At 30.6% G+C, this 23523-nt stretch overlaps 1 protein-coding gene across 1 annotated transcript in view; it reads left to right on the top strand.

The window, feature by feature from the left end:
- Nucleotides 1-23523, top strand: part of eIF3b (eukaryotic translation initiation factor 3 subunit b) — a 103961-nt gene that overhangs the window by 53835 nt on the left and 26603 nt on the right. Inside the window, exons 5-10 of the mRNA XM_085821887.1 lie at nt 11131-11259; nt 11348-11505; nt 14785-14922; nt 15110-15176; nt 15494-15540; nt 20112-20346. Of these exons, the coding sequence (XP_085678013.1) occupies nt 11131-11259; nt 11348-11505; nt 14785-14922; nt 15110-15176; nt 15494-15540; nt 20112-20346 (774 nt within the window). The remainder of the gene's footprint in view (nt 1-11130; nt 11260-11347; nt 11506-14784; nt 14923-15109; nt 15177-15493; nt 15541-20111; nt 20347-23523) is intronic.

Here is a 23523-nt window from a genome sequence, read left to right as displayed (position 1 = left end):
TTTTTAAATAAGAGACTTATTTAAACCTTTGTCTGATAGTGTAGTTAATTTCAGACATAGCAATAATATGCTTCACATCTGTCAGGGGTTTTACGCACAAATCTCAAATTGTTAGAAAAGATGATTAAAGAGAAGGAAATCAATATAAACTAGCCAAAATGTCTGGGAAGGCTTCAAATTAACTTTGTGCTCGAGGCGCTTTTCTGTTGGGTGAACCGGCAACTCGAGAGTAATCAGCCACTCCCGCTTATATCATGAGTTCCTTATTGTTAACTTAAAATAATTTTAGGCACAATAAAACACTTTAATTTCATATATTTTAACATTATACATATTTTTTTAACTTAATGAAACATATGTATTAAACATTATGTTCTAAAATTTTGCTTCGTATGATATTTTACAAAACAATCTCCAATATGCATCCTTGGCTTGTCGGGGCATGTGTCACGGTAGTATACAGTTGGGTCGCCTTTGGGATGTTCTTTGGGAGCAAACCTTGCAATCTTTTTTTTGCCCCATCAAAATAATATGCAGCTTCCCATTTAGTCAGATCGCTTCAGAAATGCTGTGTGAAGTAGAAGCTGTGCTGGGTTGTTTTTGTCGAAAGTCTCCTCTCAGTTGATCCACTAAAGTTTTCAAATATTGTAGGTGACTAAGCGGCCGTTCGTTTCTCTGCTTCTTTACTGATTTATAAAGAATGTATGAATTGATGGAGCAGATCTCCAAACCCCCCAAAAAATAGTTTTTGCCACCATTTTACAGATTTTCTTAAAAAAACAATATGTCGAAGCCAGTTGGTCAGCTCGATCAACACCGCTCATAAATTTGATGTAATTTACAATAACATTTCATTGGATTGTACGTAATGAATGATATGCGGCCTTTGAGTCGACTCATCCACACAAATCTGCTCTCCGGGTACAAAATAATTCAAGAACCTTTCATTTATATACTCGAGAAAACCAGATACTAACTGCAAATGGGTTCTAGGGTTTGTGTTTTCTGAGGGTATTGTCTTGAGGGGAAGTCTCCAAAATATTTGACAAAATCGGTCTCTCGTAAACGTGTCTGAGTAAAACGGAATATAACTAGTATCATTTTTCGACCAGTGTTCTTGTATGTTTGCCAGTGACATTTTTCCCATATTTATGCTTGCCCCAATAAACGTCCAGAATTCGGTAACTGTTACATCATACCATGATCGCCATATAGAACGGGATGATAAGGTTTTCCCTTCCACCTTCCTTGCAGCGTTATTGTTAGTTTCCTGCACTATGTCAGTAACTAATTCCTCGGTGAAAAATAATTTGAAAAAATCTATTGGTTCTTTTATGTGTGCAAATACGTGCGGTCCTACTTGTCTTTCACCGAATACAAACGGTATTATTCTGGGGATTTCTTCGGATTCTGTGCACACTGTCCATTCTGAAGGTTCAGTCTCTTCTGTACAATCACTTTGGCTTCCAGATTCACTATCGATTATTTGGATTTTTCGTCTTCTTGCTCCTCTAACGTCATCACTATCTTTATCACTTCCGTTTTCGTTCTCATGGGCAAACTGTCTATGTAGTGATGTAATTTCATTTGTTATTGCCGGAAAATTAAACTCATCTTTGCTAGAAGTAACTTCTTCGTCGTGTTTCATACTTATTGGGCTCAGTAACTTTGAAAGAAATACTGCGATCGGCAAGAAGGTTGAGTTTGAACTGATGTCGAAGACAGGGTCGTACCCATGGTCGCAAGTATTTATATTCCTTAGGTCAAACACAATTAAACACATCGATTTGAATGGTGTCTCTCAGGCACCACTCGAGTTATCGCATCACATGCCGTGATGCTTGAGAGGCACTGCTCGAATGCAAAGGGTTAAAATGATGGATAAATATTTTGTTGAGTGTTGTTGTTACAAAACGTAAATGTTTTGTAGATTTTAATGTGTAATTATAATATCATTTAAGAATCTGTGTCATAAATTACGTGTATTTTAAACTGTGAAATTTTATTAGATTTTGATTTTTAATAGGGCTTTTTTAACAAATATTATTAAAATGTAAAATTTAATAGTGGTCATGTAAATCCATAATGACTAAGGTTATCAAACTACCTAATTTAATTATTTATAACTAACTGCTTACCCTTAAAAATTATCTCTACATATTAAAGCGAGTTATTGCCTTTCATTAATACTCACAGTGGTCACAAGATAAAATATAAAAATGTAAAAATTCAAGTAAAACCTATTCTTTGCATCTACTGAGACTTAAAACAAAATAACTTATCACCTCTGGTGTTTTAATTGCTTATTGGAACCTTAAAGTATATTAACTGGGTTACAACCCCTGGAACTGTACACGAAGCTATGACACTAACTGCATCAAACAGAGCCTGACTAACTTTCAACACTTGGCAGCAGTGCCTGAATCAGGCCTTTCAGGTTTGTTCTAATCAGCAGGTATCTCTCTAGACAAGTAGCAGCAGTGACAACATTCAGTCTTTTGTTATGAATCATGCTGATTATGATCTTATTTCTCATTTTAATGCATGCCGTTTGACATAAAATCTACGTGCTATTTACTCTAGACTGACCAAGTGTGTGACAAAATGAGACATAAAAAAGATTAACATAAAGCTGACTGTAACGTAAATATCACTTATCTTCTTTCAAATATGACCAAGTATTATAAGTGTAAAATATATAATGCTGCTTAATAAATTGCATAAAGTTTATTTTATTTTCAAACTTATTAACAATTATGTTAATTTATGTTTAGTAATCATGCATACTACTTAGGGATCTATTTTATTTTTAGGATGGTATTACAAAAGTAAAATTCAGGCGTAGATAATATTTTCAGTTGAATTTATTCAGTTTCCATTTGCTGATAGGATCTTAATTTTTTTCACTAATGGTCCTTAAAAGTACTTAATATCTGTGTGCAAAAATGCGTACGAACCCTGTAAATAGAGGTTTGTTTTGGAGTGACTATAAGAGCAGATATTATAGTTTGGATCTCTTTAATGCCTCTCTATTCCCTGAAAAAGCTTTTCTCTTAAAACACTGATCTCAAGCTGTTGGCCTGCATGTGGCCTTCAGAGTGATTTTATATTGTCCATGAATACATTTCAGTTATGAATTTGTTGCAAGTACGGTGCGGCAAAAAGTTCAAGAATTTAGTTATTTGAAGTACAAATTTACATTACTTTAATTACTATTAAAAACGAACGTGAATACTAACCAAAAAATCCATAAACAGAACTAATTAATTTAGTGTAAAATAAATCTTATTCAAACATTTGAAGATGCAGATTTGATTAATTTTTATTTGTGCTTGTCAAAAGATAAATATACCCTCAGTTACGAATTTCTTAGACTAAGAAAAATTGCTTTTTTAGGCATACATTTGTATGTGAATAGCTATTTTTCACAGTAAAAAATTAATGAGAAAAGGACCAGATTGAACAAGGACTATAGTCTGTAATGAGAATTTATTGTAATTTTTCTCCGAAGCTGCAAACATCAGAATTGAAATGTCATGAAGTAAAGAAAGTCATTAAGTAACAAAAAAATAATATATGGCCATACAGCTAATACATATGGTTAGTAAATATGGCCAACAAAATAGTAATAGTTTGGAACAACCTGCAGGAAGTTTGTACTCATAAGCCCCGCTCACATGCAATGCTCTTTCTCACAGCCACCGTTTGTATTAGGAAGAAGCGAGGATATGAAGCAGTTTCTCCTTCAGGACCAGTTCAGATGCACATCGTCTTCCATCCCTTAAACCATAAGCCTCTATGAGCAATTATGTCACAAAAACGAATCGGATTGGCGAATTTCTAGTGTTTGCTTATATCTGTTTTGACATTGTTTACTATTGCTACAATAGAACACCATCAGAGTTTACTCTTTAATTAATTAAAATACACATAAATTAATTTTAAATGCAATTTATATACAAGACCAAATGGTTAAAAGAAGCAAAGAAATCATGTATGCTACTGAACGCGTTTAAATACAATGTTTTGTGGCTGTTAAAATTTCAAACTTTGCTTTTTGAAAAATAAATAAAATGACAAATTAATATTATTAATATTAATTATAAATGTTTTAAAAAATATATTATATAGTTAACTCATGTATTAAAATTTTTTGAACATGTTTTACAAAGACTTTAAGTAAAAGCTTGTAATTAATGTTTATATTAACCAATTGAATAGCACTAGGTTTTGTTATACACTACAAAGTCTTTAATCCGGGCTCGTCGGGACTTCGGCGATTTCTGGATTATAGATCATCAATTTAAATCTGGTAAGATTGCATGCAGAAATTATAAAATTAAAAATATGAAACCGTAATTTAGGAAATAAAGAGCAATTGCGATCTAAAGGGTATCAAAATTTACAAAAAAAAAAAAAAAAAAAAAAAAAAAAAGGGGGGGGGGAATAAAAAGCTAAATATTTATTTGTTTACTTTATTAAACATTTCTTTCAATGCAAGTTGTTTAAGTTGCTTCCTTTTATGTGCTAATACTTTCTCTTTAATTCTATAAACAGACATAATTTCTTTTTCAGTTACAAAGTTACGATGTTCAAGTCTCGTAATTGCTGTGCCGAGAATACCGACTAACTTGTCAATCGAAATTTTTTCGTTTTCACTAACCTCTCTGTCACTTTCTTCATGCCTTTATCCATTTTTTGCAGCAATTCCACTTTTTGTTTGATGGACATCGAAACATGCTTTCGCTTTGTAGATCCTTTGGCAGCTTCAGAATTGGAAACTCTTTTTGACATAATCGAAAATTCAAGCTTACTCTTTATAAAATTGCTTTAACAGTCTGCAAAAAAGTAATAAGCCGGATCCAATTAGAAGATTAAGGAACAACGCAATCTGCAACATTAACTGAAATTGATAATTTGATAATTTTAGCCTAGCTTATACCGTCCGTTATACATTAAACGCTCATGCATAAAGGTATTATGCGCATGCGTAAGCGCAGAAAAGTAGAAAGTTTGTAGCTTTAAGGTCCAGATTATAGATCATTCTGGATCATGGATGTCCGGATTATAGACTTTGTACTATATATATATGTATTAAAATTAAGCAATACAATTTTTAAGAAATTTGAAATAATTTAATGACCATTTAGGTAGTTTACATTCTTTAAACTGCATTTTCTCTGTACATTTCTGTACATTTTACTCTTTACATTTTTTCGATAAATCCTTTTACTTAAAGTCCTAAAACTTATACAGATATGGACAAAATTGTTTAATATTTTTACAGATTAGTTAAAATTATATACTTTATAGAAACAAGGATAGGTTTTGCAAAATACTGATAAGAAAAATTATTTGAAGTGAAAATGCAACTGAGATTATATTTGTTTCAAAGTTTTTGCATAAGAATGCGTTTTTATTTTTTTCTCTCAGAAACTATTAATTCATTAATCGCAAAATTGTTCCTTAAAGTTATTAAGAACACTTTAATAAATACAATCAGAAAACTTGGGGGAAAACATTAAAAATTGTAAGAGAAGAAAGCTATTTGAATTTTTAAACGTTTCTTACAAAAACTTTAATTAAAAAAAAACTACTGGCAAAAAAATTTTTTTTCAGCTTAAAATAATTTTTTCTTACAAAACCATTTAATAAGAATACAAAAGTGATGAAAAATGCAATAATATGTTTATTAGTAAGATATTTTTAATTGTCGTATTCGGAATTCAAAGCGATCGTTTAGGTAATGTGACAATTTTGGATATCTCATAAGTATTTCTTTTCATAAGATTTAAAAAAAAGATTCTGTTAGAATTGTGTTAAATCAAAATAGATCATGTAAAAAGAATATTCGTCCATCTTTAATATTCTAATTAGAAATCGTCTAAAATTATACATATAGAAATGAAAATTCCACACTACGTGTACTTTCAAATTTAGAAAAATGTGAGATATTACAATGCACATAAAATAAAAGTTCTTAAATAAAAAAATAATTCAAAAGGTGCCGAGTCGCGTTGAAGCCGATATGCGAGTCTAGTTTTAATTAGAATGGTATTTCTTGGAATACCTAGCATCAGATAACCTTGTCTGTACTTGTTTACAAATTTCCGTATTTCCTATGGTTCTATGTAATTTTTTGGGATGATATTGCATCCCCAAATATCTACCAACGCGATTGTTTCTCTGAAAGTCCAGGAAGCAGTCAATTGCATGTTAGCCATGTTGTTTTTTAAAAATTAAGTGAATCGTGCAATAGCTCAGCGCAGCATGGGAAATCTCCCCATTTGCCCTGCTCTGGAGAGGTAAGAACATTCTTCCAAATTCTACCTCCAATTCGGAGAAACAATTAATTCTTGTTTGCCGTGTGAATGGGACACCGTTGGAAAAACTAGTTTTCGTTATCAATTGAATCTGTTTTTGTGAAAGGGCCTATAGTGTTCTAAACAGAGCTTTGGTAAAATTGAAGGGCCCAACAAAATAGTTTGTCATTGAAAGCCTTTTTATTAAGTGCAAAAACCAGGGTTCATACGGTCCTTAAGAGTCCTTAAAAGTCCTTACATTTTTTTGAATCGATTTTTGGTCCTTAAAAGTCCTTAATTTCGGCCAAAATCGTCAGAAGGTCCTTAATTTTAATCATCTGAAATTTCGGTCTTGTTTTTACAACTGCTATTTTGAGTGTGACTTATCATTTTGGAGGAATATTTTTGGCGATTCACTGACAAATATGATTTGATTATCTTTTGAATTAGTTCATGGGTTATAATTTCTAATATAAAGGGTGGGGTACTTGGAGTTTCTGAGCAAGAAATGAAACATAAGCATTTCAAAATTATTTCAATTTTTTTCTAATGAAGAGTTCTTAAACTTCTTTCTGCTTTTGTGGATGTGAATTCTTTTATAAAACAGCTCGAAATTTTGTGACTTATCAGCATTTCGGCGATTTTAATATCACTTTCTATAGAAAACTTTTAATTCGAAGATCTTGGAATTTTTCATCGATTTTTTTAAAACATTATAACATTGATAAATTTAACTAAATTAAAATAAATATATTGAAATTATATTTAGGAAATAACATTAAAATCAAACATTTATATTTTTTGCTGTCATATTATGAAGAAACATTACTTTCCGTTTTGGTGACTTTATTATACAATGTTTTGAATATAAAAAATAAACAAGATAATAAATGTTATAAAGCACGGTTTACAAAATAATTCATAGCAAAAGAAAAATAGCTATGTAATTAATTAAAAATTTCTTTCTTTCAATTTTTTCATGGTAAAAAGGTTTCCCCTGTAATTATTTCAGAATATTCAGAATTATTAGAATATGCATCAGTTTTTTCTATAAAATTAATTTCACATTTTTTTTCCACTGATTTTTTTTTTTTCAAACTATTTCTGGCCTTTTTTCTATTACAGAATTGGTAGGGCTAATTTTTCTTCAGGATTTTAGACATTGCAACTTGGAAAGTTTAGAAGGATTTGAAGGCAAGATTTACAGACCCACAATTCTAGAAGGCTCCATTAAAATGTGACAAAATAAAAATATCTTCATTGTATTGACACATAATGGATGCATTTTACAGAAATTTTATGATGAATTTCATACATTGTGAAGAATTTTTGGAAGGACACTGAATATATAATGTTTGAATGTTGTACTTCTGATGCTAGAAGTCTTTTTCTTAACCTGTTTATCTTCTCTTTATTTTCTCAACTTTTCACTAGACACAAGCATCAAGAATACCAAAAATGTTTTTAATCTTTTCACCTGGACAGTCATTTATAAAAAGAGAATTTTTTTATTAATAAAGAAATTGAAAACTGACAATTTAAAAGATTCACCTTATACGTCTCAATGGATCATACACAAGGCTGGCGCTGGGCTTTTTCCTACCTGATAAAATCTCTGTTGTTTCTAAATTTTGCCACCTAGTGCCTTCCTAAATTGTGCTGCTTAATGCTCTCCTAAATTCTGCTCCCAGTCACTGTCCTAAATTCTTAAAGTTTTGCCATTTCTAGATTTTGTTGCTTGATGTGCCACTAAAATCTAAAAATTCTGCCTCATTGGCTCAAACCAGCCCTTACCACATATCATTTCATATTTATTCTGAATGTTCATATTACTAAAGAAATAAAATTAGCAGCTTTTCCTCTATATTCTAAATGCATTTGTTTTTTTATAATAACAGAAATCTTTTAATTGCAAAAATTCTGAAGTGAAGAGGAAACATATTGAAAGAAACTGAATACATATGCAAATTAATCAGTTGTTTAGTATTTTAGCGTTTACTATAGCTTTCCCTTTTTCCCTTTTCGCTTCCTCACCATAATGCAAATCAGATAGTTTGTAAACTGAGACTTTTGGATTATAAGACAGAAAGTTTTTGCCCTCCACTTGGATGTTGCCTTAGTTCCTGCTACATCTGATAATTTGTAATTATTCATCTTTGCATTATCATTGCTAATATTTGAATTTGTTACTACAATAAAGTTTCTGAGCCACCTTAGATTAAATTTAAATTGCGTAGTCTTTGAATACTAGTCCACATTTATAGTTTGAATTTGGCTGTTCCTGTTTACTTGCGTCACCAAAAGCTGTTAGTTTATTCATAATAACATAAGAACTTAGTTTATTTTGTCAACATAACATAAGAATGTGCCTGTATGTTCCAAAGTCAAATAAGAGGTATATTTAAATCTTTATGTGACGCTGTAGTTACCTTCAGACATAAAGGTAATTTGCTTCATGTCTATCAGAGGTTTTGGATTATTTAACTTTTACCAGATCACATAATACCTCGTTAGGTACTGTTGAGAGAATACAAGTTACTAGTTAAAGCACACGGAAACTAGATTTCTAATTGTTAGAAAAGATGTTTAAAGAGAAGAAATTGATATAAATTAGCCAAAATGTCTAGGAACACTTCAAATTAAAAAGACGCATAAATATTTTGTTTTGTAACTTTTAATGTGTAATTATCCGAATACTATTTAAGAATCAGTGTCAGTAAAATTACATGTATTTTAAACTGTGAAAAATACACCTCTCAAATATGAGCCGAGTGTGCAGATTACCACACCACGAAGACATGCCAAGAAATGCGGGAGAAATACCTTACCTACAACAGGCTTTCAGTTTTTTTTCTGATCAACAGGTCTCTCTCTTGGCAAGCAGCAGCATTAGGAACAGCTAATCTTCTGTTACAAATCATGCTGATTATGATTTTATTTCTCATTTTAACCTGTACCATTTGACATAAAATTTACCTGCTATTTACTAAACTTCTAGACTGAGTAAGTACATGGCAAAATGAGACATAAAAGAAAAATCAGCATAAAGCTGCTAATAAAATGTAAATGAAATGTCCCCAAACTTCTTTCAAATATGTCCAACTATTATATGCGTAAAATATTTAATGCTGTTTGATAAATTTTATAATATGGATTTCATTCTCAAATTTGTTTTAAAGTTATGTTTAATAAGAATGCATCCTACTTACGGATCTATTTTATTCTTAGAATGTTATTACAAAAGTGAAATTCAGATATAAGCTGATTGAATTGAATTTTTTAGCTACTATTGTCTGATAGGTCCTTAATTTTTTTCATTAATGATCCTTAAAAGTCCTTAAAAGTACTTAATTTCCATGTGCAGAAATGTGTACGAACCCTGAAAAACAGAACAGGTGTAGTAATGATTGTTTATGAAGTAAAAGAGGCATGAGTACCTTCAGAATTCCACAGGAATGATTAATGCGGCTTTGGTAGGATTTCGCCAGCTTTCATCATTTGGAGGTAGCCAGCTTTCATAAATTCATAGTTTATGAGATGATATGCAAGTACAGTAAAAATTTCTATACTAATTCTGTAAATGAGTATAATAAAACTAAAATTCATATTTTATAAACTAAAATTTGAACTGTTTATGTAAACATTGATGCTGCTTCCAAGTGCTCGAAACTTGACTAAAATTATTTTCTTTTAGTTTTCCTTTATTTAAATTAAATTATAATTATCGCTAATTAAAATTTTATAAAAATATTTCCTTTATTTATATTATAAAATTCATATTATAATTAGATCAATTCCCTTACTGGAGCTGAAGTAATTTGGATATGAATCTGTAGTTAATTTGAACAATATTTGTTAATAAGGTATGCTATGACATTCATTTTCATGTAGCATTATTAAAATTACAATTATTAAAAAAAGTCTACTTAAAAATATATGAATGCATTACAATATAGTTCGTAATTCTTGAAGTATGCAGAAGGGATAAATAAGTGCTTCAAACCATATAACAGTTATAATTTTTAAAGTTAAATTTACAATATAGAATGCATTTTGGATTGAAATCCTGATATGCTTGAGTAATTATTTATTTCTTTGAGCTTAAATTTTATCTTCTTCTTACCATTTTTGACCATTTACATGTTCGGATCAATTAGTAAAACCTTTTTATCTTATGTGCAGTATAATTTTGTATGATTTTCATAAACTACTGATGAATTAAATTTGGATTACATATTTTTTTATCGAAAAATTTCTGAATTATTTCTTTTTCTACAGTGTAGGTCTAATTTAGATCAGTCATTAAAAATTATTTGTATTTTTTATAAGATGTATGTGGTAATAATTTAAAATGCAAGATGTAATTTATTTAGTGTTGTGACTTATCTCACTTGTCTGACAATAACATCAGAACAAGTCCACAAAATTCATCATGGCTATCATAAAATTAAAGCAGTATAATAAAATTTAATATTAGTAAATTTTGAAATATTTGGTATAATTAGCATTTAGTTAACTAAAATAAATGAGGGTTTTGCTTCCCAAATTCTGAGTTTCTAGGAAAAGCCAAATGATATATGCATTTTTTAAATTATAACTTGAAAACGGTTCTACCAATTTCAACCTATACCATTTTCAGTATAATACCTTAGGGTTTGAATACATTTCAAGATATGTATTTGTATACTTAAAGTTAATTGCATAAATAAATATTGCTGATCATAATTATAAGATTTAGCTACATTACCGAGTTAAAAATATTGAAAGAAAGTTTTTTTTTTTTTTTTTTAAGACTGATTTTTCTAATCAAACTGCTTTTTATTTGCAGGGAAATCTCAGGTATTGGTTACAAGAGCCAGATGCTTGTGATCAATACAGTGTTATGTATGATGGTGGAGCAAAGACTGCTATTTACTTAAATACTAACCCAGAGCCTACTCTTCTACAAGAAAGAGAGGTATGCATAAAGTTTATATATATTTCAGTTTTAGACTTAAAATTTGTATCAGGTCATTATTTTTATGCATAATTTATCTTATCTGTAGTCGTGGACTGAAACATATGTACAATGGTCGCCTCTTGGCACATACTTAGCAACTTTCCATCCTCGGGGAGTAGCCTTGTGGGTAGGAGAAAAATTTACTCAGTTTATGAAATTCAGCCATAACAACGTCCAATGTATTAGCTTTTCTCCTTGTGAAAAGTGAGTTTTAGAAATATTATTAGTTATATGCATGTTACTTTCTGCTTATCTGCAACCCCCGTTGCAACTTTTGACATAAGTGACAGTTTTTGGGATGTTTCGAGTATGCATGTGATGGTAAATAACCCATGTATATGTGTACTACATGTGTATTTGAGTACATGTGGATTTAAATGCCTCATATTTAGTGATTATTTCCTTAAACTGTAGCCATCGGCTATAAAAATGTAAGCAATAAAATGAATTTTATGAGAAAAAGTCATGAATGAGATAGGGACTTTTCACGGGGATATGTATAATCAGAAAGCACATATACTTTATTATGTATATATGTAAAACTAAGGTTACTTTAATGTCCATTACCTATCTTGAGCTTTTTTCATTTCACTGTAAATTTAAAAGCTATTTTCTGCTAATTAGAAAATTTTCTATCATTAAAATTAATTTTGTTATTTTATTTGTTAATTTGTTACTTTGTTTATTTGTAAGTATTTCCTTTATATAAGGATATATTTTATTTGTAAGTATTTTATATTTGTAAGTATTTTAAGATTAAATTGAGTAAACTGTTTATTAACACCTCAAAGCAAGTATTATTATTTTCACTAAATAAAGAAAATAGTAGTCTGTCGAAATAGGATGTCAGTCTATGCACTGTAAGATCTGTGGCTATCGCAATATATAAGTACAATGACCACGATGTCATCTGTTATGCATGCTGTAATTAGCTACTTCAGCTGCTGAATCTATTGTTGTTTGGATTTGATCTGGGAAGTATAAAGAGAAAGCAAGCTTTCAAACCGAAAGTGTAGTTAATGTCAACATTAGTTAATGTTTATGGTTGTAGATCATTGGAGACTTTATCCCAAAGAGTGAAGTGCATTAGTTTTAATTGAAATATTAAAATCAGTTTTTACTGATTAGTTTGCAGATTAATCACTGTTTTATAGTTTTAAAATCACATCCTTTTAATGTAACATCAAATAAGCAATGAATGAGTACTATATTTATTGTGTGACTATGCATTCTGCATTAAAAGTTTAGTTGTGAAACAGTATTTCATTTTTTAGGCATAAATTTTTCTTTCTTTTTAATTTTTTAAATTTTAAATGCATTTTACATAAGTCAGAATAGTAAAATGCATCAATGCAGGAAACTCAGTTTCACTAATTAACATAACCAAAGTTGTGATAACACTATTAGGCAGTGAACTTACAATTGTGGTAGCACAGTTGTTCTCAACTTGCTCTTATGCACACCTTTCACCATTGCTAGAAGATCATCCCTCCCATCTTCCTTTCTAAAACTTAATGCATTTACATTTATTTAGACTAATTTTTAACATTTTTTAAATTAAACAACGAAAAGTATAGAAAATGCTAATAAATACTTACCTGCTGTATATAAAGGTGATCATATTCCTTCTGAATCTGTGAAATCCCCACAAAGGAGAATTTCCCCTTTCTCGAAAACCCCTGGGCTAGTAGTTAACGGACAATGTTAAATAGAGCAAGTTTCATATGTGGAAAACTGAAAGCAGTCAATACAGCAAGAAGTTTTGTTAGAATGTACTGTTAAAGTACTGTAAAGTGAGGAGCATAATGTATATCATCTTAAAGCAAATTTATGAAACTTCGAGTGATCATAGGTAAAATTCTAGATGGTGCTTGAAGAAAATGCATACTTATATCATCAGATTTTATTTATAGACTTGGCAATGACGTGTTACATTGTATTTGTGTAGTTGCAAAATGGGACAGTGTATTATGTTCAATTTCAGATAGTGCATTGGGTTTGGATATTCCTGATAAGGAGGTGGAGTTAATTCCTGATAAGGAGGGATCTCCTTTGCATTGTCCATGTACCTGAGAATTAACTTTCAGTCATCAAAATATATGGCACGTCCTGATTACATTCATATTCCATCAGTATTAAGTGCAGTAGGGCCCTTCATCACTGCATCAAAAGAAACTGCTTTGCCACAGCCAGGTTACCCATTAAGCAAAATAAGCAAACTAATGCTTTTAGGGCATCAATAAAAGGGGGCACAGCAAAAAAGGCCGTTAGAAACTCGGGAAAGGGGGCAGCATTAAAATTCAGTGTTGTCTGTTTTACAATGGAATGTATGGTGTATCTAAATTAAGACATTGCTGATGTTTACATTCAAAGGATATAATGAAATTTTGCTCCTCATTTCCAATAAAATATCTGTAGTACTTATCTTGCTACTATTTATGTTTAACGCTCATGGACTGTTGCAGAAAACATCATTTTCGCCAGTCTAAGGAAGGTATACTAATAAGGTTTTCAGATACATTGCAGTGAAACTGTGAAATGAGTTAATTTAATGGCCATAGTTGCCAACTCTCTTGCTTTTACTGGGAGATCTCTATTTTCCTTTCATTTCTCACTAGATCACCAAATCTTAAGTTTTTTTTTAATCCTTTAGTAAGTTAATTATTTTTTCAGCAATAAATGGAATTTTTTGAATTAGTGAAACTGAAATTGTGCAAATTTCTTTTCCCACCCAGCATAATTCATATTTGGGTTTAATTTTTCCTATTACAATTTATTTGATCTGAATTTACCTAATTGTTAAAATTAAAGAAAATTAAAAAAAAAAGTTTGTTGTGGACATTTGCAGAACTTTATGTAAAGATTTAACAAATGTAAATATTAGTACTTAATTTTATTTTACACCAATGTATATACATAACTAAGTTTAGCTACATAATATATATATATATATAATAATAATCCACATGATAGTATTTACTTTAATTATTTAATTTATTTTCATTATGTTTGAAAGTATTTTAATAAATTGAAGATTTCCTTTTGTACTTGGGATATTTACTGTTTAAAAGTGTGAAAATTATACAAAATAAAATCAGCCAAATAAGTAAATTTAGCACATCTAACTAAATATAAATAATTTGTCAGAATCATATTATAAATAGTTGAATAATCTGATTTATGTGTTATAAAGTGAATTTAAATCGTTTAGGAATACTTTTGAAATTGTGCTGCTACACAGCATGTGAAAGCTTCCTAAAAGCTCTTGTTTTTTTAGTCCAAAAATGTCATAGTTTTTTTTTCAAACATTTTAAGATAGGCAACTTTGGATGTACTTTTATATGATTGTCAGACTACAGTTCTACGTATTTTTATATGCAGAATAATTTCTACATTGCCTTAAAAAAAAGTAAAACAGTTATTTACAGAAAAGTAATTTTTTAAATGTAATTACTCCTTTATAATCATATTTTTGTACTTTAGGTATTTAGTAACATTTAGTAACATCCCTGAATCAAGAGAAGATCCTCATTGTGTAATGATTTGGGAAATCAGAACTGGAATAAAGAAAAGAAGTTTCCATGCAGACACACATCCGCATTCAACATGGCCTATGTTCAAGTATTTTTTGTTTTACATACAGTTCTCTTAATTTGATCCATACCATTATGAAATCATAAATTTCTTTCAGAAATAAAATAGAGAATTTAAAAATTTAGCATATTGCATTATTAAATTATGCACTTTCATGATCAGAGTCTTTAAGAAATCAAAGCTTTTAATGCATTATATTCTGAATTTCTTTTAGATGGAGCCATGATGACAAATATTTTGCTAAAATTGGTAAAGATATACTCAGTATATATGAAACTCCAGTAAGTTTTATATGTAATATACCATATTATTTCAAGTTTAAGCTTTAGTTGGATTTTAAAAGTGATTTTGTTATAGATATTGAAAATAAGAAACATTTTTATTTATTAAAATAGATAATTGTTGAAAGGTGCAGAAATAAATTGTTAAATATTTTGCTTAAATTTAAGCTATACCCTAATATTCTATAAAAATCTGAATAAGAAGTATGGCTTAAATTCAACTTAATATGGTATTTTAAATTTGGTAATCAATTTTTTAAATAATAATCATTGCTAGTTTGCATTTTATAATAATCCATTTTTAATTCTTCCTGTAGTCCTTTGGCTTACTGGGAAAGAAAAGTATCAAAATACCTGGAATTAAGTAAGATTTTTATTGATTTTTTTCATATTATTTGTAATAGTGTCATGATTTAGTTATGTATTGTGTTACTAAAGGGACAGTCTTGTTGGAATAAGTAGCTGAATTCAGGAACTCTTTAGGAAATAATTAGGAGTCATTTCTAAAATACAGATGCAAGACATGAAATTGCTAGTGTAGTACAGTCAAAAGTCGTTAATCCGGACTCGTCGGGACTTTGGCGATTCCGGATTATAGATCATCAATTTAAATCTGGTAAAATGGCATGCAGAAATTATAAAATTAAAAATATGAAACCGTAATTCACGAAATAAAGGAACAAATATGATCTAAAGTGTATCAAAATTTACAAAAAAAAGAGCTTAATATTTATTTGTTTACTTTATTAAACATTTCTTTCAATGTAAGTTGTTTCAGTTGCTTCATTTTTTATATGATAATACATTCTCTTTAATTCTATAAATAGACATAATTTCTTGTTCAGTTACAAAGTTCCGCTGTTCAAGTCCTATAATTGCCGTGTCGAAAATACCGACTAATTTGTCAATCGAAATTTTTTCGTTTTCAATAACCTCTGTCACTTTCTTCGCTATCGGAAGCGAATTATAATGACGAGGCATTTGATTTAAATCATATCAAAGACAGAGTACATCGAGATGAAATACTACATTGAGTAAGCAATTATAAGCCAAATAAAATAAAAACATCTGCCCTTAAGATAAGGATAGTGCTGACAGATCAACTTCCAATTTATTGCACGTTGCTGCGGGGTTAAAGATAAACAAAGTTTAGATAAACAAACGTTAAAGTTTAGATAAACAAAGAATATGCCTTTATCCATTTTTTGCAGCAATTCCACTTTTTGTTTAATGGACTCCGAAAGATACTTTTGCTTTGTATATCTTTTACATATTAGTAAATATATATCGGAAATTCTATTTGACATAATCGAAAGTTCAAGCTTACTTTTATAAAATTGCTCTAACAGTCTGCAAAAAATAATAATCCGGATCCAATTCAAAGATTAAGGAACAACGCAATCTGCAACATTAACTGAAATCGATAATTTGATAATTTTAGCTTAGCTTATCCCGTCCGTTATACATTAAACGCGCATTTGTAAACCTATTTTGCGCACGTGCACATGCAAATTCGCAGCGGTAAAGGTCTTACGCGCATGCAACGCATGTGCAGAAAGTTTGTAGCTTTTAGGTCCGGATTATAGATCATTCCGGATTATGGGTGTCCGAATTAATGACTTTTCACTGTATTAAGACTTAACAAAACCCCTAACATAATAACTTATACAGACAAATTGTATAAATTGTATATTTAGATAACTTGTATTGTTATATATTTGAATCATATATTTGGACTATATGTGTGTAACATATATAGGCAACTTTCATAGTATGAAAGTGATTATAAGTTCTTGATTAAACAACTTATACAAGGAACTTGCATTGTTGAAAGGTAATATTACCAATTAAGTAATATTACCTTTCAGCAGTGTGAAGGTAATATTACTTAATTAAGCAAATAAACAACTTGCATTGTGTGAAAAATGACTAAACTCTGCCTTTTAAATTTTGGCCATTTTAATACCTTTTTGGCTGTTTTAAGTTTCCTAAAAGTCAGTTGATGTAAAATGGTGCCAAGGTGACTCTGTTAGTAATTTTTTTTCTTTTATTACTTTTTCAAAATTTTTAGTGTTGTAGTATGTTTAACATAGATCTGTTACTTCTGAGCAATGGCAATAAAAATCACATGGGAGTATTAGACCTATGAATTTCTACCTCAATTTGAGAGAAGTAGAGGATTATATTTAGCAAGTCAAAATTTTTATAACATCACTATAGAATTTCTTTGCACATTTCTCTTCTTATCATTTGCTCTACTACAAGTAGTAAATCTAAATTAAAATTACTCTTTTGTGTTGAATATTGCTTTTGCCTTCTAATTTCATTATTGGGAAATAAGGTGAAAACGGTACTGTGTAATATTTTATCAAATTTTAAACAAGTACCAGCAATAGAAAAGGTAAATCTAGCTGACAATAATTATGTTTTAGTTATAGAAAATTATTTCTAGGGTTAAGAATGGAAATTACTGGAATGAGTTTTGATGAGAGTGAAGTGCCAGAAAAATAAATTGTTACTTTAAAGGCGAAATACTTTTCGTCCATGTTGAGTTCTTAAGTAACTTTTCAAATGAATTATTTTTGAAAATGCTGCATTAAAGTTAGCAGTGCTGAATTCTGAAATAAGCAAACAAGACTGCTTTTAATATCAGTTTTCAATTTTCTAAATTTTGAGGACAATAACAGCTTTGAAGGTCTTGATCGAAGAAGACGTGTGTGTGTGTGTGTGGGGGGGGGAACTGGGAATTTTTTTTTTTTTTTTTTTCATTTTAACAATTAGTTAGCAGTATTGTGGTCATTCGTCAATTGCAATGAAAGACTGATGAAAATGAAAAAGAAATCAAGTGCAATCTCTCTTGCAGACTAAGTTATTTTGATTCCCCCCCAAAAAAAATCATGAGCATCTGATTTTACTTCTTAACACTTAATTTACCAAAATTTGTTAAAATAATGAAGAAATACTTGTGGCTCCATATACATTAACATATATGCAATTAGCATATTAAATATATGAAATATCTGTATATAAACTGTATATGAAGTAATTAAATTATATAAAATGATCTAGAAGGGTCAAATAAATGGCAATATGGATTCTATTTTTTTGTTTTTTTAAGGTCTAGTACATTTTCAGTGAACAAGTTAATGTGAAATATTTTTGCATGTGCGTATAAGATATAAATATCTGTATATAAACTGTATATGAAGTAATTATATAAAATGCTGTAGAAGGGTCAAATGAATGGCAATATAAATTCTATTTTTTGTTTTTTTGGGTCTAGTACATTTTCAGTGAACAAGTTAATGTGCAATATTTTTGCATATGCTTATAAGATTCTGATATATGGCTACATTTTATTTAAATATAATTTGTGTGATGTTAAACATGTAACTGGTCCACAACCTTTACATGTGTTGATTAGTCAGTAGCACAGATGTTCATTTTGTTTTATGTATAAAAAGTTAAAATTATTAAGTAAATCATTGCATATAAAATTTTAATGTTTTAATTTGTAAATTAATATAAAGAAAGTATTATTTTTAAACATTTCATTTTTGGTGAATGAGTTCTGTTTTATTCCTACCTTTCTGCTTGTTTGTACCATTTCGTGATTGTAATTGTTCTGAAATTACAATCATGATTGTAATTTCAGTTCAATGCATTGTTTTTGTGCTTTTTTCGAATTTCTAATTGACATATTTTGATTATATCAAGCATTTAAAACATTGTTTACTACTGTAGCATGTTTTATTTTTTGCCGTAAAATCACTGCAAGAAAAAAGAGTAAGAGTGTAAATCAACACAGTTATATAATTTAAAGAAGCATATCCAAGATATGTGAAGTAAATGTTGGCACTGTTAACAGTATTCTTAAGTTTTACAGTACTGTTACCATTAATCAAAAAAAGAATTAGAAATTGTAGTATAAATATAAAATAATCAGTTGGGATTGGTAATATCTTGATGAAGAAGTTGAAAGAAAACAAGGGCAATGTTTAAGTCAATGTTGAGTTTATTAAATTTTATCAGTCCTTTAATAATAATAATCTGACTTGTTCTGGATTTTATGTGCGTATTAACAATTTGGCAGTGACTTCACAAAATTGGCTGTAAAAGTCGTTTGGTATCAGAAAAAAGAATTCTTGCCAACCCATTATAAGAAAAATTATTTGATTTGGATAAAAATTTATTCAGCATAAAAATTAAAAGATTAGGAAAATGCCATTTTTACTGATGAGATTCCCAAAGTTGGCATTTGCAGTATGTAAGAAAGTGGTCTAGAGAAAGTTTCCTACAAAATTGCATTGACTTTAAAATGCTTTGAAAATGCTCTGGATTGTTTTTTATTCTCTTGAACAGGCCTCTTATACCCATCATTCTGTAATTAATTCAGAATAAATAATTGCTGAAACAGTAGGGAAGGGAAACATAAATTAAGCAGATGTCTGTGATAGATAATAACTACAACTGTAGAAAAGAATTATTTAAACTGTGAAATAACTAGAGACTGATCAGTATAGGATTTTGAAAAAAAAAATTTGCATCATATTATATATCTTAAAGAGTTGCAAATCCTTTTTCGAAGCATCGGGTACTTTCTGAATGGCCAGGACTTCAGTCAAGAATCTTCAACCAGTTATGAAATAAATGCCAGGAACAAAAGACAGTATGTCAGTAAATCTCTTACTTTCCAGTAAATTTAGAATTTTTCTTTAGAATGATCAAGTGAAACTGACTTGTAAAAAGTAAAGTTACTGTGAGCATGGGGAACAAGTTATCAAAGTAAAAAGCATATAGTTCATATTAAGTTCTGCAAATATTAATTCATTAAAAAAATTGTCTAATTTGCCAAGCAGTCTGATTTGTCGAAATGTGTTGTAGTATTTCAGCCTTTTTATAATTCTACCAGTTAATATTTTTACCTCTTTGCAGAAATTTTTCTTGGTCACCTACACAAAATATTGTGGCTTACTGGGTTGCTGAAGAAAAAGATGTCCCTGCCCGAGTGACTTTACTTGAAATACCCAGTCGAACAGAACTTAGAGCAAAAAATCTTTTCAGTGTTGCAGATTGTATGATGCATTGGCAGAAATCCGGTGGTTATTTATGTGTCAAGGTTGATAGGTATACAAAAGCAAAGAAAGAGAAAAATGAATGGAAGTACAGTGTAAGTGTTAATTAAAATTCTGTTTCATTTTTATCCCATTTTATCTTTTTCTCCCCCCCTTCTCTCTCTGTCTTTTGTCCTTAAGGAATATGGGAAATTGTATTAGGCATTTTGCTTCTGTGACATAAATTTGCTGCTAAAAGAGTGATTTTGTGCAGTTTGTAAAAATTGTGCTGTGAATGCCAGAGGTAAAGTTCATGGTTGTATTTGAAAGTAAATATAACATTGTGAACACCAAGCAAAATCCAGTCCTCCACGCCACATGGTGTAAATTATAAGGGGAAAATTATTTAAAATTAATTCAACTGTTTTAAAGTTATTCTGTGAATGCCTCACTTCTGAGTCATAGCCCTGCACTTAATGTTAGGTTTTTGTAGGCGAGATACTGGGAGCTGAGGCACAAAATAAATTTATAGGTTTTGTTGTGGACTCTTTTAGTTTTGCTGTTCTCTTTCGTCTTTGTTTGTTCTCTCTGCAGTTGTGTCTTGTAATCTGCCATTAGAAATAATAATAATAAAAAAAGTTATATCTAATGAGACATTTCTAAATCATTGTTTTTTTATAAATAATGGTTGAACAGCGTCTGGGCCGTTGTGATGCTGGCTTGTGAAGTTTTTAAAGCAATATTATGAGAACATTTACATTTGTAAATTGGTTCAGTTATGACTAGATGTCAAAGTTACTAAGTTCTAGTTAGGGCAGAATTGAGCAAAGCATCATCTAAGATATCACAATTTTGGACATTTTCATATTTAGTAGTATATGCCATACCTGTTCTAGTTAGGGCAGAATTGAGCAAAGCATCATCTAAGATATCACAATTTTGGACATTTTCATATTTAGTAGTATATGCCATACCTGTTTATTCTGTTTTCCATGTATTATTTTAAGAGTTAAATTTTTTGATTCATCAGTTTTTATCTCCTATAAAGGCACTATTTTTACTTAAAACTTTAAATGATTATAATAAACCTAATTAATATTTTTGGGTTATCTTGAATTTTTACTGTTAATAAGTACCATAATTTTCGGAAGAAACGCCACGACGTTTACGTGTTTAAAACTTAAATTTTCAGCGGGTGTGGCGTTTCTACCCATGCGGCGTTTAGGTGCACTAAAAATAAAATATTTCCTATGATGGTCATTGTATTGGGTTGTTCGGAAAGTAATTTCGTTTTTTCCCGTCAGAGGACTTAATTACATTTTTTCGAAACTAACTTCACACTTAAGCCGCATAACCATTATATGTATTGAGAGCTGATATTACAAGGCTTGTGTGTGAAAAAGTTCTATTAATTCTACGCAGTAGTTTTTGGTTGGTGCCCTTTTAAATATGGAGAGCAATAAGCAGCATTTTTGTCATATTTTACTTTTTTACTTCAGAAAAGGTAAAAATGCTGTCCAAGCGAGAAAAAAATTGACGGATGTGTATGGAGAAGGCGTGTTAACAGTACGCCAGTGCCAGAACTGGTTTGCGAAGTTTCGATCTGGCAATTTTGATGTCGAAGATGCACCACGGTCTGGAAGGCCGGTCGAAGCTGACAAAGATGCGATAAAGGCATTAGTTGATGCAAATTGTCGAATAACCACACGAGAGATCAGTGAGAGGTTAAATTTGTCGAATTCGACTGTTTATGGCCACTTGAAAGGCCTGGGCTTAACCTCGAAGCTCAATGTGTGGGTGCCCCATGTTCTTATGGAGCGAAATTTGTGTCGTCGCGTTGACGTGTGTGATTCACTCCTCAAACGTCAGGAAAATTATCCATTTTTGAAGCGGATTATTACTGGGGACGAAAAATGGGTCGTATACAGCAATGTGAAATGCAAGAGGTCATGGAGCAGAAAAGATGAACCGGCTCAAAGCGTTTCAAAAGCCAACATTCACCAAAAAAAGGTGATGCTGTCCGTTTGGTGGGATTTCAAAGGAATTGTTTTTTTTTTAGCTTTTACCAGACAGTACAACTATTAATTCGGAAGTCTATTGTCATCAGCTGGAAAAATTGAATGATGCACTTAAACAGAAGAGGCCAGAATTAACCAACAGGAAGGGTGTAGTGTTCCACCAGGATAATGCGAGACCTCATACAAGTTTGGTCACTCGCCAAAAGCTTTTACAGCTTGAATGAGACATACTGCAACACCCACCATATTCTCCAAATCTGGCGCCTTCCAATTATTATTTGTTCCGGTCCCTGCAAAATTTTTTGGATGGTAAAGGTTTTACCTCAAATGAAGATGTCAAAAACCACCTGAATCAGTTTTTTGCCAGCAAGGACCAAAACTTTTATGAGCAGGGAATCATGTTACTGCCAGAAAGATGGCAAAGGGTGTTGGCCCAGAATGGCCAATATATAATTTAATAAAATATTTATTCATTATACGAAAATTGTCTTTCATGTTCCCCCCCAAAAAACGAAATTACTTTCCAAACAACCCAATATATAGTTTCAGTAACTTTGTCATTGTACATAGACGTGCTGTTCCCACACAAAAGACCACTCAGTTGCTTTTTGCGAACGTTATTTTGTTTACATTCTTTCCCTTGAATGGACATACATACATGCCTTATTCACCCTAAACCGGATCTCAGAACAATAACATTCTTTCCCTTTCAAATCAGCAATCTCATCATTTTGAATAGTTTCTCTCCTCTGTCATTCGATGAATCATCCAGGACACATCCTCTCCCCACCCCTGCCTTTTCTGTAATTCTGTAATTTTTTTCAAAAGCAGACATGACTCCACCTGCCTTGCAATAACGAACTCTGACATATTTCCCCTTCAGCTTGAATCGATTTTTCTTGGCATTCTGCCCGATACAGATCTCATCAGTTTGGGTACAAGTACTTGTTGGATAGTTTTTAAGTAAGAAGGGAGTGGAAAATTTTTGAAAATGGCGCCTAAACGGCACAGAAGCTATACTGCTGGTTTTAAGCTTAATGTAATTTCATGCGCTGAACAAATTGGAAATAGAGCAGCAGCTCGAGAGTTTGAAGTGGACGAGAGATGTATTCAGCATTGGAGAACTGAAAAAGAAGAACTTAAAAATATGCCATAACAAAAACGAGCCAAAAGAAGTGGTACTGTAAGGTAGCCGAATCTAGAGGACAACCTTGCAAACTGGATAAAGGAGCAACGAGGAAAGGGAATGGCAATTTTGACTGTAAAGATTCGCTT

Source organism: Stegodyphus dumicola, chromosome 8, assembly GCF_044657685.1.
Source record: "Stegodyphus dumicola isolate Sdum_Otavi_A_Nest chromosome 8, ASM4465768v1".
Classification (NCBI taxonomy): domain Eukaryota; kingdom Metazoa; phylum Arthropoda; class Arachnida; order Araneae; family Eresidae; genus Stegodyphus; species Stegodyphus dumicola.
The sequence above is the reverse complement of the archived record's forward strand: the minus strand, read 5'-3'. Positions and strand labels throughout refer to the sequence as shown.